Source organism: Electrona antarctica (assembly GCF_951216825.1).
Source record: "Electrona antarctica genome assembly, chromosome: 18".
NCBI lineage: Eukaryota > Metazoa > Chordata > Actinopteri > Myctophiformes > Myctophidae > Electrona > Electrona antarctica.
In genome coordinates, this window is record NC_136799.1 from 7,116,243 (window position 1) to 7,132,845 (window position 16,603).

At 39.5% G+C, this 16,603-nt stretch overlaps 1 protein-coding gene across 1 annotated transcript; it reads right to left on the bottom strand.

Moving 5' to 3' along the window:
• Positions 1-2,203: 2,203 nt before the first annotated feature.
• LOC306942076 (peptidyl-prolyl cis-trans isomerase E) lies at positions 2,204-16,603 on the bottom strand. The gene is made up of 10 exons (XM_079527776.1): positions 16,479-16,603; positions 12,772-12,870; positions 10,847-10,890; positions 10,670-10,696; positions 10,146-10,227; positions 9,928-10,031; positions 7,753-7,876; positions 4,494-4,679; positions 3,449-3,591; positions 2,204-2,542 (listed from the first exon to the last, which is right to left on the bottom strand). Exons 1-10 carry the CDS (start codon positions 16,561-16,563, stop codon positions 2,474-2,476), a joined length of 963 nt encoding a protein of 320 aa, XP_079383902.1. The 5' UTR covers positions 16,564-16,603; the 3' UTR covers positions 2,204-2,473.

Sequence of the window (16,603 nt, forward strand, 5' to 3'; positions counted from 1 at the left end):
CAAAGACATGTGTGGTACACCTGATTATCAACTTTTTTGTGGATTTTCGATACAATGTAATATTTAACTAATCACATGAAGGTAGCACGCAACACTTGCATGCATAGCACTTTCATTTACTCAAGTGAAACGGTAAATGGTGCATTTATATAGCGTCTTTATCCAAGGCGCTTTACATAGATTGTGCATTACATAACATTCACCCATTCACAATACACAGATGGTGGCAGAAACCATGCAAGGCACCAACCTGCACATCGGGAGCAATTAGGGGTTCAGAGTCTTGCTCAAGGACACTTTGACACTACTGTGGGGGATCCCCGAATAAAAGTGAAGGGAGCCCTCCAGAAAATAATCTCAGAAGCTGATCCATTTATTTTATGAATATGATGCAGGCAAAGTCTGAGCCCCTGGCCTGTTCCTTCTGTATAGTCTATAGGCCTATAGTCTAAATTGAGTGGGCATTTTGGGCAACCTTTTTGGGCATACGTTTCCAAAAGATTGTTGAAAATCACCATTGCTTTTATGTCTTATAAACTGCTGCTGAATTAAAATAATCAAAATAGAAAGTTACATTAATAATTGTTAAATTAAACTAACAAAATGAGTCTACATGGAGGCAAGATAGGCTACATTATATGAACCATGTATATGCACATCAAATAGTCCAAAATGATTCATCAGGGCTTTTAAAACACTGATGAGAGCACTCGATCAAGTTTCATGTAGCCCTAAGGCAGGGCTTCTCAACGCTTTTGGCTCGTGACCCCCGGAAATGCTTTGACCATGTCTCGTGACCCGCGCCCCGTCCCCCTCCCCAATACAAATTGACCGCTGCAATAACCTTAATAGAGAAAATACATCATAAATAAATACTGAAACCAGATATAATCATTAAGGACATTTCCATTTACCAGACATTCAGTTGAAACAAAAGAAAAAAATCTGGGGACACCCCAAAATAATTTGGGTCGCGACCCACTGGTTGAGAGCCCCTGGCCTAAGGTAGCCTGTCCTACACAACACAACACATGGTTGACACATTTCACTTTCTTTGTTCCTTCTTTCACTGAGTTCACTTGCTGGCCGGGTTCACAAACAGGAGCATGATTGGACAGTGAAAAAAATAATGTGGGGTTCAAATCCAGACACTAAACCCCTAACTGGGGCGGGATCCCCTTTTGGTGTTTTAACTGCATTATGTTATACTTTAGCTATTGAAAAATAGCAGATCTACAAGCTCATGAGTGCCACACTACGAGCTTGTAGATCTTATTTTTGAAAAATCGTGAAAATGTGGCAAAATCTTTGAATATAATATTTCAGAGCGAACGTTTTTTACTCAAATCTTTGCTTCTGGAGGGGTGCCTGGAACAACATATTTTCAGATGGGGGTCGGCGGCCTATTACATATCATTTGGGGTCCTTGACATGAAATAGTTTGAGAACGACTGACATAGAAACATGTGTTTTTCAGAAAAGGATTTAGAAGACATTTGTAGAATCGTCTTCAGGTCTAAATGGGTCAACGGCTTGATATGACAGTGAACAAATAGAAGTTCCATTAACACTTTTTCTTCTACCAACTCGTTTCTCTGTAAATAGATTAATGTATGCCAGAAAAAAATATAATAATCTCCATAACGGTCAACAGAAACTCTACGCTGGGTCTTTACTCTAGTCAAGAGTATTAATAAAATGAAACATGAAATTGTCAAATCGATGAGGATAAAATATGCAATTTTAAAATGCAAACACGGCGATACAATTTGGTTCTGGTTATAGGTCTTTTGAAGTGCCTGATGAGCGGAGTAGGTAGAACCTGACGCCCAAAGATTTGTTTTAATTCCTGTCCACACATGCATGCTTTCTGCTTGCTTGAACCTGAATGTAAACAAGACGTGCTGAGGAGGATTACAAGACTTTACCGTTGGATGTGACTTCAATGACCTATTTGGAATGTCATATGAGAATGAAAGGGAACACATATTGCCTTTAGTAGAATAGCTCTAACAACAGTGTTGTACAATTATATCAGACACTGATGGTTTTCTTTCAGATTGAAGCTCTTCGTGCCAAAATGTGGGGAATCAGTGGACCATATAAACCATATAAAATTGTTGGCAATTTTATGAGACAAATTTGACATAGTTGCACAAAAAACAAATAAAACTGCACACCAGCCATGACAAAGATACAATTTGGTTCTAATTCTTAATAATAAAAAAAAAAGGTTTATTGAAATATTGACAGAGAACACAAGTTCAAAATAGAGTAGACAAAAAAACTCCACTTCTGTCATCCCCATCTGTCATGTCTCACACACACACACACACACACACACACACACACACACACACACACACACACACACACACACACACACACACACACACACACACACACACACACACACACACACACACACACACACACACACACACACACACACACACACACACACACACACACATCATACATATTCTCCGCAGTCAGAGATGATCACCTTCTGCTTGGGCTTGCCATCTTTTGCTCCTTGAGCCTGTACGGACACAAGACAGGGTCATGCTGAGGATTACAAGACTAGCATTGGAACCGACCGCCATTGCTTGGACAGTCTCTAAATAAAATGCACATGGTACAAATGTTTCAATTACTAATCATGCATCAGAATCAGTTTTTTATTGTCACAATACACACTAGGAATACAGGGGAACAATACTGTTCTCCACAACTTAGCTTGTCACATTTGTAACAGAAAGTGCTGATGCATCCAAAGTGCAATATAGATAAAGTGCTATTCATCTCAAGAGGTTTGTTTTGGGGCGAGTATATGGCGAGCATTCAGGGTTCTGATGGTCTGGGGGAAGAAACTACAAGCAGCCCTTTGCTAAGTCCCTTCCCAACCCGTCCTTGTCCAATAGGCACGTTAGCAGTGAGGAGACAGGGCAAGCTCTCCTTCTCCCCCATTGAGATGCATGTAAAATAATGGGATTTCTCCATAATAGATCATTTCAGTAGCAAGAGCATCAAAATGTCTTACCAGGCCTGTAGTAGGCTATGCACTGGACAAATGTGCATGACACTATTTAAATAAACTAGAAATATGAGGAAATTACAGAGGGAGAAATCAACTTTTAACGACCACCCGACAGGAGTTTTCATGTTGCACGGTAGACTACTGTCATTAGTATTATTGCCATCACCTGGGTGGGTCAGTCGTGTAACTTTCTCGACATTAAGCCGTGTATATGTTCAACAACTCAGCCATGCAAAATAACATTGACAGCTATGAGGTGGCGAAAGCTTGACCTGCATAGCAACAGTTGCTAAACTATTTGGATTGGCATTGGACAATGGCTTTTTCGGGTGGGATTTAGCAAAGGGCTAATTGTGATGATTGTTGAAAATGATACTGTATACAATAACAACATACACCAGATCTTACCTCCATTGCACGGACCACCTCCATGCCCTCTATCAGGTCTCCAAACACCACATGCTTGCCATCGAGCCAGTCCGTCTTGTCCGTTGTGATGAAGAACTGAGAGCCGTTGCTGTTTGGACCAGAATTGGCCATGGAGAGCTGTGCTATATGACCAAAAGAGAAGCCTAGTTAATACACTAGGCAACAAATACGCTGATCTTACCCTAATTTAACTCATTTAGACCAGAGGACGCATCTGTGTCACCTTATAGCTTTAAACCACTTTAACCATTACTTTATTTTAAACAATCTGTTGAAAAATAGCAGATCTACAAGCTTGTGGCGCGGCATACAGCTTACAAGCTTGTAAATACAGATAGTATCTGTGGTTCCTTGACATCATCATTTTTTGACCGCGGTCGAGATCATGGATTCCACAATGCTACGCCAGACTTCCCGGTCCTTCATTGCCACCCCCAGTTCCTGCCTACTGAAGCATGTGTCCCTAGCGATGACATCAGGGAACGACAGCTTTCTACCTCTGGTCCGCCCTGAGGCAGGACTCCAGAGAAGAAGGAAAGATACTGTATAACCTCATTGTCAGCTCTGTAGCAGTGGCCGGCAAACTGCGCTCTTCTGGATCGGACCAGTGAAGAAACACGGGGAAGGTTGCCGTATATTAGATTAGTCGATGGATGGCTCTTCCAAGACAGATTTTGCGCTCTCATTAGAAGGCGGGTGTAAGTGCCTTGACATGAAAAGGTTTGAGCACCACTGTTACGTTCTTCAGAAAACTGTCAGGATTTGGAACACATTCTGTAGAATCTGGTCTCAGGTTAAAATGACTGTACATCCAAAATCACCATGTTTTTTCTCCCCACACAATCTTCTGACACTTGTCCGATTTCGGTCGGGATTTTAACATGCATAAATAACAATGTCTTGCTCGACGTTGTAACACGACACCCCAATTATGCATGTAAAAACATCAATCAAATATATGCCACAACCTGATTAATACCAGCAATTGGAATATTAGTGTGCACTTAAGCAACTCAGGTCTCACCTGGAGCCGTGTGTTTGAGGACAAAGTTCTCGTCGTCAAACTTGCGACCATAGATTGACTTTCCGCCGGTTCCGTTGTGGTTGGTGAAGTCGCCTCCCTGACACATGAACTGAGGGATGATACGGTGGAAGCAGCTGCCTTTGAACCCAAAGCCTTTCTCATGTGTACACAGGCAGCGGAAGTTCTCTAGAATAAAAGACATATTTTCATCATACATCTGCCTTTATCAGGATTGTTTCAACCTGTTATTACACAAACAATTCATTCAAATCTACCTTTTATTAACTCCATGTACAGTATGAGCTTGTATCCCACCATCACAAGACCTACTAGAATAACAACGCATAGTGCTACACTCATTGATAATATCTTTACTAACGTTATTGATAAGAAAATAATAAGTGGAATAATTATGAATGATGCAACTGACCACCTTCCAGTCTTTGCGGTCACTAGGGGCGGAATCAGGACCAACAAGGATACAAAAACTCAAATATTAAGTAGAATAAAAACACAAAAGACAGTTGAGTCCTTTAAAAGAGAGTTAAAGAACCAGGACTGGAATAACGTTTACATTGAGGATGTGAATGACTCATATTATACTTTTTTGTCCATATTAACTGCTCTCTATGATAAGAACTGTCCTCTAGTGAAGAAAACTGTCAAGCAGAAATTTGGTGGAAAACCATGGATAACTAAGGGAATACAAAAAGCATGTAAGAAGAAAAATAAACTATATAAAGAATTCCTAAAAAAAGAGGACAGTAGAGGCAGAAATCAAGTATAAGATATATAAAAATAAACTGATACGAATAATGAGAAGCCGTAAAAGGGACTATTACAGTAAAATATTGGATGAAAATAAGAGTAATATTAGAAATACATGGAAGGTACTTAATCAAATTATAAAAAAGGGCGATGGGAAAATAGAATACCCAAATTATTTTCGGACAATGAATAACACAACTATTAATGAAATGAATTTAGTGGCAGATGAATTCAATGATTTTTTTGTTAAGGTTGGTCCTGGTTTGGCAAGGAAGATCCCAAAGACTGGCAATACAAATACTGTGGAGAGCCAAACCATAAAGGTGTCAAACTCTATGTTTTTAAAAGGAACAGATGAAAAAGAAATAATTGACATTGTCAATAAGTGTAACGGCCCGGCTCCACCGGGCGCGTTGCGTCTCCGTCAGCGTCGCGTCACCGTCACCGTCAGGGAATGTTCCCTTTTAATCAATGAAGGGTGGCTCCACTGCCCGTGTTGCGTTGCGTTGACGGAGACGCGACGCGTGCATTAAAATTGAACCGGTGCGTTTTGTGACGCACGCGACGGAGACGCAACGCGTCCGGTGGAGCCCTGGCGTTAGGCTAAGACGTCTACAGACAATGACGGATTTGACATGGCATTAGTCAAAAGCATTATCGAATATGTGGCGAAACCTCTAGCATACATTTGTAATCAATCATTAAAAAAAGAAATATTCCCAAACAAGATGAAGATAGCAAAAGTTGTGCCGATATTCAAGACCGGAGACAAACACGAACTCACAAATTACAGACCAGTTTCACTCCTCCCACAGTTTTCCAAGATTTTGGAGAAAGTGTTTTATAAGAGGCTAGAAGAATTCATTACCAAACACAAAGTATTATGTGAACAACAATATGGTTTTAGGGCAAATAGGACAACATCTCATGCACTAATGGAATTTGTTGAGACAGTAACTACGGCACTAGAAAATAAAGATTATGCAATAGGAGTTTTTCTTGATCTTAGTAAAGCATTTGATACGGTACATTATGACTTATTATTATATAAATTAGAAAAATATGGAATTAGAGGGTTAGCCCTCTCCTGGGTAAGTAGTTATTTGCAAAACAGAAAACAGTATGTACAAATAAATAATTATAAATCTCAATTATTAGATGTGGAATGTGGGGTTCCTCAGGGTTCCGTGTTGGGTCCATTGCTCTTCATCTTGTATGTAAATGATATGTGTGAGGTTTCAAAACTAATGAAAACAATAATATTTGCAGATGATACTAATTTGATCTGTAGTGGAGATAACCTGGAACAACTTCTGGAGACGGTGGAACAGGAACTAAAAAGGTTAAAGAGTTGGTTTGATTTTAATAAATTGACACTAAATTTAAGTAAAACAAAATACATAATATTTGGAAATCGTATAACTAATACAAATAAAAAACTTACAATAAACAAAATGGAAATTGAACAAGTGGATGAAGTCAAATTCCTTGGAGTAATAATAGATAATAAAGTATGTTGGAAGCCTCATATAAATTATATAAAAACTAAAATAGCCAAATCTATAGCAATACTATATAAAGTCAAAGATTTCTTAAAGAAAAGTTCACTATATATGCTATACAATTCTTTTATATTGCCATACATAACATACTGTGAGGAAGTGTGGGGAAAATACTAAATCAATATTTATCCTCCAAAAAAGAGCAATACGAATTGTAAATAAAACTGCCTACAGAGAACCAACAAACCAACTCTTTATCAATTTAAAAGCATTAAAATTCAAAGATCTGGTTGACATGAAAACAGTCCAATTAACGTATAAAGCACAAAACAAATTATTACCAAACAACATCCAGAGGTTGTTCCAGAAGAGAGAGAGTCATTATGATTTTAGAGGGGTATGTATGTTTAATCAGCCGTTAGTGAGGACCAATGCAAAATACCACTGTGTTTCAGTGAAAGGGGTTATCCTGTGGAATAAATGCAAAGATGAATTGAAACGATGTGAAACATGGAATAAGTTTAAAAAAGATATAATAAATATATATATAAGATAGAATAGCTGGGTACAGTGTGTACGCATATGTTTTTGTGAGTGTATAAATGTATGTCCTCAAGAGTCAACCTTGACCCTTGACTGTCTTGTATACAGTATATGCTTGACTATTTATTTTATGTTATTTTTTGATACACAAAGAAGGGGTAGGACCCGATAAGTTTTTAACTAAACTTCTTCCTATCCCTTTTTCGAACATAAAATATAAGGATATTAGATATACCTTGTTTTATTTCTTGTTTTATTATTATTTTAAATCTAGTTCTTCCTTTATTTCCATTGCCTGTTCTTTTATGTTTTAATATGTTCGAAATAAATAAATAAAAATGAAAAAAAAGAAAAATGAAAAAAAAAAACCTTCTGGCAGAGTCTAACGGAAAGCTGTATTAAATAGAAAGAGAGAAAGAGAGACAGAAAGAGAGAGAGAGAGAGACCTGCAGTCATGGGAACGATGTCAGCTCGCAGTAGGAATCGAAGTCTTCCTGCCAGCTTGTTCCCAATCTTGATGTCCATGTAGACCTGAGGGTTGACTCTGCCCTTCTTGGCTGGGGGCTCACCCTGGCAACAAGAATAATAAGACAATATTATCACAATCTCAAACAGACAATCACAACATACTGTCTTGACCCACAAGACAGACCATAATCCACAAGACGAGCTCTGGTAGAGCAACTACACAAGCCTCCACGAGTGGTAACTAACTGTATTGTTCCCAGGTGCAACAACTCATTCAGACAGTCTGCCTTCTCAGTAAAGGGGCCAAACCTTTGGAACGCCTTACCTACGGCACTAAAACTAGAGACGGACGGTAACGTGTTCTACAAAGGACTCAAACTATGGTAGAAATCAAATCAACTGTGCTCACATGTATAGTCTCTGACTGGTTATCGGAGTGATTATGTTTGCTCTGTTTTGTAGGTTAATGTAATGTGTACTGTCATTTTGTTGTAAACTATAATTAGCATACCAGTAGTATATTATTAGATCAGATGCATTTGCATGTATTCTCTGTAAACGATTATTGTTAGCATAGCATAGGTAGATCATATTTTGTATATAAAGGCCTAACCATGGACTGGGGTTGCAAATTAGCCATGGCTATAAACCAACGCAACGGTTTCATGTTTTTATGCATTGTTTTTTTGTCTCCACCAGGCCGAAGGCATGGGGAGAGAGTATGTTTTGCACTCCGTCCGTCCGTCTGTGATCAGCTAATCTCCGGCACCGTAAACCCGGTCGATGCCAAATTTTGCACACACCTGGATGCCAACGATGAACCTCTGCCCCAAAATTTCCAGAACGGCCTGTTATAGCGCCACCAGGAGGCCGCTTTGTGCAAAACAAGTTTTTGGACAGTACACCTACAGATTTTGTCCAAACATCACGCAAATTGGTACACAGTCTCTCTAGAGCTACGATTGGCTTCTAAACTTTTCAGGAGTAGCCCGCTTTGTACCCGTTTTGTACAAATCGCCACAACTACTCAACGCAGCGTCCGATTGTGGTGAAACTGTGCATGCATATTCCCACTAGGCTTTGGAAGAAATGCCATTTGAGTTTTCAAATCAGCCTCATGGTGGCGCTACAACAGGCCAAGCCACGTCACACACACGCATGCATGTACGCTGCACGCACGCGCACACACACGGTTATATTGCTTCTAAACATTTTGCCAAACATCACACTCACACTCCTATCCTCCTGGTGGAGACCTGTGCCCAGAAGGGCACTTTTTCTAGTTTTGTACTGTCCCTGCCAAATAAATAAAATAAAAAAAGACAGACCAGACCATGTCAACACACAATTCACCCGTCTAAAAAAGGCTTCTAAATTCTAAGACTTTTCTGAAAAACCTAGTTTTCTATGTCAGTGGATCTCAACCTTTTTCATGTACAAGCTTGTAGCACGGCACCCAGTGTAGATCTGCTATTTTTCAATAGCTAAAGTACAACATAATGCTTGAAACACCAAAAGGGGTTCCCGCCCAAAATGGGTTAAACTTGGTGTCAGTAAAAAGGAACATCACATGGTGACTCGGCATGTCATGTTTGTTTTTAGTTTTTTCCCCAACAATGATGTTTTAGCAAATTCAACATGAACAAGGCAGAAACAAGGTTATTCAGTCAGGGACCAATCAGAAGGCTGACAAATAGTGCTGCCAACGAATATTCCATATTCAAATGAATATTCGAATGTAAAAAATAAAAGAACAATCGAATATTTTAAATTAAGATTCAAATTAAAAAAATAACAATAAAATTGCTGTGTGAGTTCTGCCGAGACTTACTGTGCCACGTAAACTAAAACATTATACAAAAATTAGGCTATTAAGATAATTATGAATCATTCATTTGATATTGCAAGACTCAAGAGAGTGCATTTCTCAGCACCAACCACAGCCCATACAGGACCGGACCATATAGATAAAGAAAGATCAAGTTTTACAGCATATTAGGCTGCAATATTCATATTAAAATCATATACATTCGACATTCGAAATCATTCGAAAATTGTTCGAATACAATATAAAAGGAATATTCGAATATCATTTTTGGCCAATTCTGGCAGCACTACTGACAAAGGGTGAATTGAAAAGACTGCATTCTCACATCTTGCGTTGTGGTACTGGCGGCGTCCCCAGCGGACTCCTCCGTCTCACCCTCCTCGGCGGTTTTCCCAGAGAACTTCTTTAACCAGTCGTCATCGGACCACACTGAGGGACGAAGACAGAGGGAGCCAGGATGAAGGACGGTCACAGAGTTTAGATCTGTACATACCCTCCAGGGGGGGCATACTTAGTTTAGACTAGTCATACATTAATAATCACCTGGTCGGGATGAGCCCTCCTTGATTCTCATCGGTTTGGCGATGTTTACCCGGATTGTTCGTCCAAACAGCTCAGACTCGTTCTGGGGAGAAAACAGCAGAGGCCCAGTGTCATTTCTTCACTATACTAGAAATTTGACACATACTGTATGTGTGGACATTGTGGACTTGTCATCACTTAAGCACATATAATGTACTTCATTGGGCAAGACACTGAACCCCAAATTGCTCCCGATGTGCTGGTTGGTACCTTGCATGGCTTCCGCCGCAATCGGTGTATGAATGTGTGTGTGAATGGGTGAATGTAATGCACAATCTATGTAAAGCGCCTTGGATAAAGGCGCTATATAAATGCACCATTTACCATTTATGCCAAGTAGAATAGCTAATATATGGTGAATCTATTTTTGGAAAAAATAAAAAGTAAATAAAGCTATATTTCTTTATAAATCTGTTTATTGACATGCCCAAAACAGGGACGCCAGCTTCAAAGTGGTTTAAGCGAGTCAGGTGAACTCAACTCACCATGTTGTCAATGGCAGCCGCAGCATCCTATGGAAGACAACATTCAGAAAGAGATGTCAATCACAAATGCAGATCAAACACTCATACTCTGTGACAAAGCTATGACCTACAACGTCCACAAGGTGGCAATCTACAGTACAACAACACAAGTCACTGCACACAGTAGCAGTAACTTACCTCTGCCAGCTCAAATTCAATAAAGGCAAATCCTCTGTGCTTCTCTGAAAAACAACCAATGAAGAAGTCAACAATCTACAACAAAAAGTCATGCATATAAAACGGATACAGGATAGGTCGGCACTAGGGACATCCAGGTCACCTCGATGTACAATAACGATGTGTATTTTTGTCAAAAAGAAAAACTAAAACAAATGTAACATGTAATGTGTTGAAAAATGCTCATTTTCAACATGGAACTATATCATTATTATAACTTAAGAGTTGTGTGGAAATAATATAACAGTCGCCCCATTCTGATTAGCCTAGAACTGAGGTCTAAACCTTGGTGTCATGCGATCAGTAACCACGTCGGCGTACTCTTTGGCCTGCAGAGCAGTGTTGATTTCGATGACTAGAACGTTGACGAAAAATGTTCGTCGACTATAACTTATTTCACTGACGAAAACTAAATGGAAACTAAATGAAATCTAAGCTATGCTGACTAAAACTAAGACTAAATATACTGACAATTTTCGTCAACAAATAAAAACTAGACTAAAATGTTAGGAAGGGACTAGTGGACAAGAAATCCAGTATAAGTCATTTTACACTTGGTTACATGCTGAAAATGGCAGATCTACAAGGCTATTTTCAGCAGGTGCAAAAATCAGTCTTTACGACAGCATCAAGGCACCGCCAAAACACATTGTAGTCGACTAAATCAACTATAGATGTAGTCTACGAAAACTAGACTAACACTAAAATATTCCAGGTGACTAAAATGTGACTAAGACTATGACTAAAACTAAAATCAAAATGTGCTGCCAAAAACAACACTGGTGCACTGCCCACCTATCCTGTTACACAGAGGAAGTAAGCAATCCACATGCATCTGTTCCAAGTGAAGAAGCATCGGTTATGGTCATTATCAGATCACCAAACAAAGATGGTGGCTGTCAACAGTAACACAGACGTCTTTCAGCCATGACTTCCATAGAAGTAGAGACACTTTTGCGTTTTGCCGTTGTGATTTATGCAACCGTGACCACAATCACCACATCACGCCAGTCCTGCATCAACTTCACTGGCTCCCAGTCGACATGCATAGACATCTCAAAACACTCCTCGCCACCTACAAGGCTCTAAACTTTAGAGTACCCCCACCAAGTAGCCGTCCACCAGTGACATCATCGATGGGGAATCCAAGCTAATAGAAACGGCAGGCTTTCTATTCCTGAAAGGTTGCAATGCGATAATGGAAGCCATTGTTCTCACGATAATACAAAATCTTAATATTTTTTTAAACAAATCTTAACATTCTATTTCTAGCCGTTTCTTGTAGTTTTACTTCATTTTTTGCTTTAACCAGTTTAAGCCCCATTTTATACTTCATCTCCATCCATAAATGTCACTGTTTGAGAGAGAGGTTTTTCCTGTAGTGATGCACCGAATATTCGTCCGCAGAAAATATTCGGCAGAAAATGGCTAAAAAAGCATTTTCGGACTATTCGGTTTCGGCCCAAATAGGCAGAAAATATATCACCGAATAGTGTATAGAATTAATGCATTCAAAAGAGCTGAATAAAGGTTTTATGGACCCATTATAGTGATTATTATTTAAGTTAAGTTTTGCCATAACCATTTATTTTGCCATAAATCTGGTAGCTTTAAGGTACGGCCATGGCAGCGATGGTAGGTAAAAATATATATAATAGTTATATTCGGTTTTCGGCCAACGGTTTCCTATATTCGGTTTCGGCCAAGAATTTCCCTTTCGGTGCATCCCTAGTAATGAATGACACAAAATAGAGATGCTAAATCTGTATCTATTAAAGTTTGATGAATTATAATTATTATTGTTATTATTAGGTGTTGGTGTTACATACACTAATAATAGTGGCACTATTATCACACTTATACAACATAACTAATTGATGCCTTACCAGTTTCATAATCTAATGGTATCTGAATGTCTGTGATGTCACCAAATGGAATGAATGCTGCATGCATCACCTTCTCATCCACCTCCTCGGCCAGGCCACCTGTCACAAACACAACAAATATCTTACATAAATGTATCAAAACTGTCAAAAGAAAAGTTTAAAAAAAGGGGGGAAAAAACAGCGGCTGGTTAAAGTGGCACTATGCAACTCTTATTTTTTAAATTAATTAATCTTTTCTGTATGGTATGTTAATACAATATAACTTATACAATTGGGGTGGTTGTATTTTGTCTCCGGTAGAGCAGCTGTATGGCAACCGTGAGGTTCCCAGTTCAATCCCAGGCTCCTCTAGGGTTAAGGTCCCTGCACACAGAGCGCGTTTTTTGGATTATTAGCGGCGCTTCTCCATCGGTTTTCTATGTAAAGTGCCTTGGATAAAGGCACTATATAATAAAATGCACCATTTATTTAGACATTCAGATGGTGTCAAAGCCAGGTCATGTCTCACCTAGACACAGGATCTGACATGAATCTTGAATTAAGATTCAATTTATCCCCTGAGCAAGCAGGCAGGCTCTGGTAAAAAAAAATGTCAGCACTTGTGCAGGGAAACCGGGTTCAAATCCAGAGTAGAACGTTGCACAATATTTAATAATAGACAATGACAAATTGGTAGCTAAATATAATTCCAATTTCCAAACACCATAATCATCTCAATTTAAAATATGCCATTTGCCATAAATACTGTATATATTTTTGATATTGAATGTCATCACTATCCGCATATTTTGTTATCTCGAAAGAAGGACATCCCGTCCCGTACTTAGTACTAGCTTAACTTTATCAACAACTATTTACTTTACCCTTTCCCACACTTCAGGTTTGGTGAAGATGCCTCGGTTTCAACTGTTAGTTTATTCTAGCAGTTAAATGGCACAGCACAGACGTGTTTGAAATGCGTATATCTATTCTACGTCCGAGCATAGACATGGTAACGCCCCGTCTGCCTCTGATTGGCCTACCGACACTGCCTGTGACATCTTGACTGTCCTCATGGTGGATATAGCTATGCTGGATCTTTTTGTAGACTTTTTGTAGAAGAGGCAAACTAATATTGTTCATGCCGTTTATTTGTAGTATGTGTAAACTTGAAACATTATTGTACTGTAAAAAGGTATCTTTTCCCTTGATCTTTATCTTTTTTTAGTATAATAGTATTAGTTTGACTATAATCATCATCATACTATAATCATCATCATCATCATCGTCACCACCACCATCATCATACTATAATTCTGACAATGTCTGTCTGTCTGTCTGTGTGTCACTGTGACTGCCGTAGCTCCTCACTGCCTGCACCAATCACTCCCACTTTTCACACAGGCATTGACCATAATAATATGGAGGTCTTAACGAAGCCCTTTTTCCAATTTAACAACTTATAAATTAATAATGAATTTATTAGTGAATTAAAAACGCACCCAGGGCGCAGTACCCCCTGTGGCCACAAGGGGGGGGGGGATATCTCACAACTGGTAAGGGCTAGTTAGATTAATACACGATAATCAACACTAACACTTAAATGTAGAACACCCAAATCAAATCATAAACGTACGTGTTCAATCAATCATTCAATCAAAGCAAATGGCATAAATAATTTTAGTTTGCCTCTTCTACAAAAATCACACCCGTGTGAAGTGAGTGGTGCAACTCCGTGTCCCCGGAGTCCGGGGAAAAATGAGAATTACCATGTTGGGGGTCTCCGGAACATCCAGACCCCTAGGAACTTACCCAGGGGGCCGGGCCGATTCCGGTGAGCTGTCCGCTTCCGAAACGGTTGAGAAATGTTACCGTGTGGGGGTCCCCAGGGGGTCCCTCTACTGTACTGTACCACCCCAAATCATCATATATACAGTTAATATGTGTGTGTTAGGCTGCGCAACAGTGACACTTGGTTGTGAATACAGGCTATGTTTGAATGTGAACTCACACCTATATTGTTGTCTGTACTCTGTAGACCAGTGGTTCCCAAGGTGGGGTCCGGGGACCTCTAGGGGTCCTTGAGAGAGTTCCAGGGGGTCCCCAGCTAAATGATAATTAGGAACCAAATGAACCCTTATGGGTCTGTAACTCAGAGTGTACAAATCAGAGATTAAAATAGGGTGCATTTTGCATTCCAAAATGCAGTTTATAGTTAAGGGACGCAATAAAACAACGACTTCTGCATCCATGGGATGCACTACTGTACTGTTTTTTTATTCTAGTTTATTTTGCTAGCATTAGTTATAATAATCATTTCTTCTTCTGTTTTCTACATGATATGATATAACCACATTATAACCATATAAAATGAAATGGGAGTTAAATGCTGCAATTTGTAAAAATGGCAAAATATGTCCCTGGGAATAATCTAAAAGACCATCCCTGCATCCCGGAACTCATTACATTGAAAACCTATTTACATCACTGCCCCATTTGTACACTCTCAGAGTTCAATTAACTTTGATTTTACAATATAAATTGGGGTGCCAGAGATAGAAATGCCATTAAATAGGGGACCGTAGCCTAATTCAGGTCCAACCGAACTTCCAACCTTGAATTATCCTCTTTCAAATCCCCCGTAGACATGTTATGAGCTACTTTCTGTCAAGAAATTCTGTGCAGGTGATTATTTTTCTATGTGCTGGAGTTTGGAAGCACTCGTCATAAGTCACTGAACGGCCCTGCGTACCACCTGTTTTGAATTTGCACATAATGCAGGAGGCAGCAGCGCGACCCGTTAACAAAAACGAGTGCTTCCAAACTGCAACACTTAGAAAAAGAATCACCTGCAGAGGATGTCTTGACAGAAAGTAGCTCATACCATGTCTATGGGGGATTTTTATGAAAAACAAGCTCGGCAGATTGAAAGAGGATAATTCAAGCTTGGACTATAGCTGCAATGTTTGTGAGTTTAACGTCGTTTAAGACAAGCAGATCACAAACCAAATTGGATGAGTGGGGAGTCAATGGAGGGTATTAAAACTCTAGATTCATCCCATTATAAAAAAATCTAGAGTTGCAAATTGCGGCTAATATATACTTTTCACATATATTTGTATATATTTTCTAATGGGGGTCCGTGGGGTACGGACTCCAATGGGGGTCCGTGGGGTACGGACTCCTCCTTGACATGAACAAGTTTGGGAAGCACTGCTAAAACTAAACAAGCCCTGTTTAGTTTTTTTAGTTTAGTTTTTTTTATTGATTGATTGAATACTTTATTAGTCAGAGATGTAAACAGCACGAGGTACAGTAAGTCAGACATTAAGGCTAAAAGGTAACAGAAAAGGTCCTCTCTGTCTCCATGTTTCGGGGCTACTCTGTAGCGTCGCCCGATTATATATATAATAGTAGGCTATTTCGTCGTATGACGGTGTCCAGCCGAGCGTAGAAAAATATCCGATCTACAAGTCGACAACGAGTCGCTTTGTGAGTGGAGCTGAGCTTATAGATCCGATATAATTCGGAGGAGCCAACCCAACGGGAGAATAGAAAACAAAGCCTACGTGAGTCTCAAAGACAAAGCGTGACATAAAAATCACATTCCTCCTGAATAACTCAAGTAATGTAACACCACTGAAACAACATGTATTACACGCGTCTTGGGTAAAGAAACGCTTTAAATGTGTGTTGGGTAAAAATAAATGTTTTTAAATTATCCTCACCAACATAAAGCACTCGTTTGGTCGCCGCCATGTTGGATCGAAAGCGTTCAACTTTGACCTCAGTCAGCAGCGTGACTGACGTCATTGGTTTGCTACCAAAGGATGGATGGTGGGAGGCCGCAAGG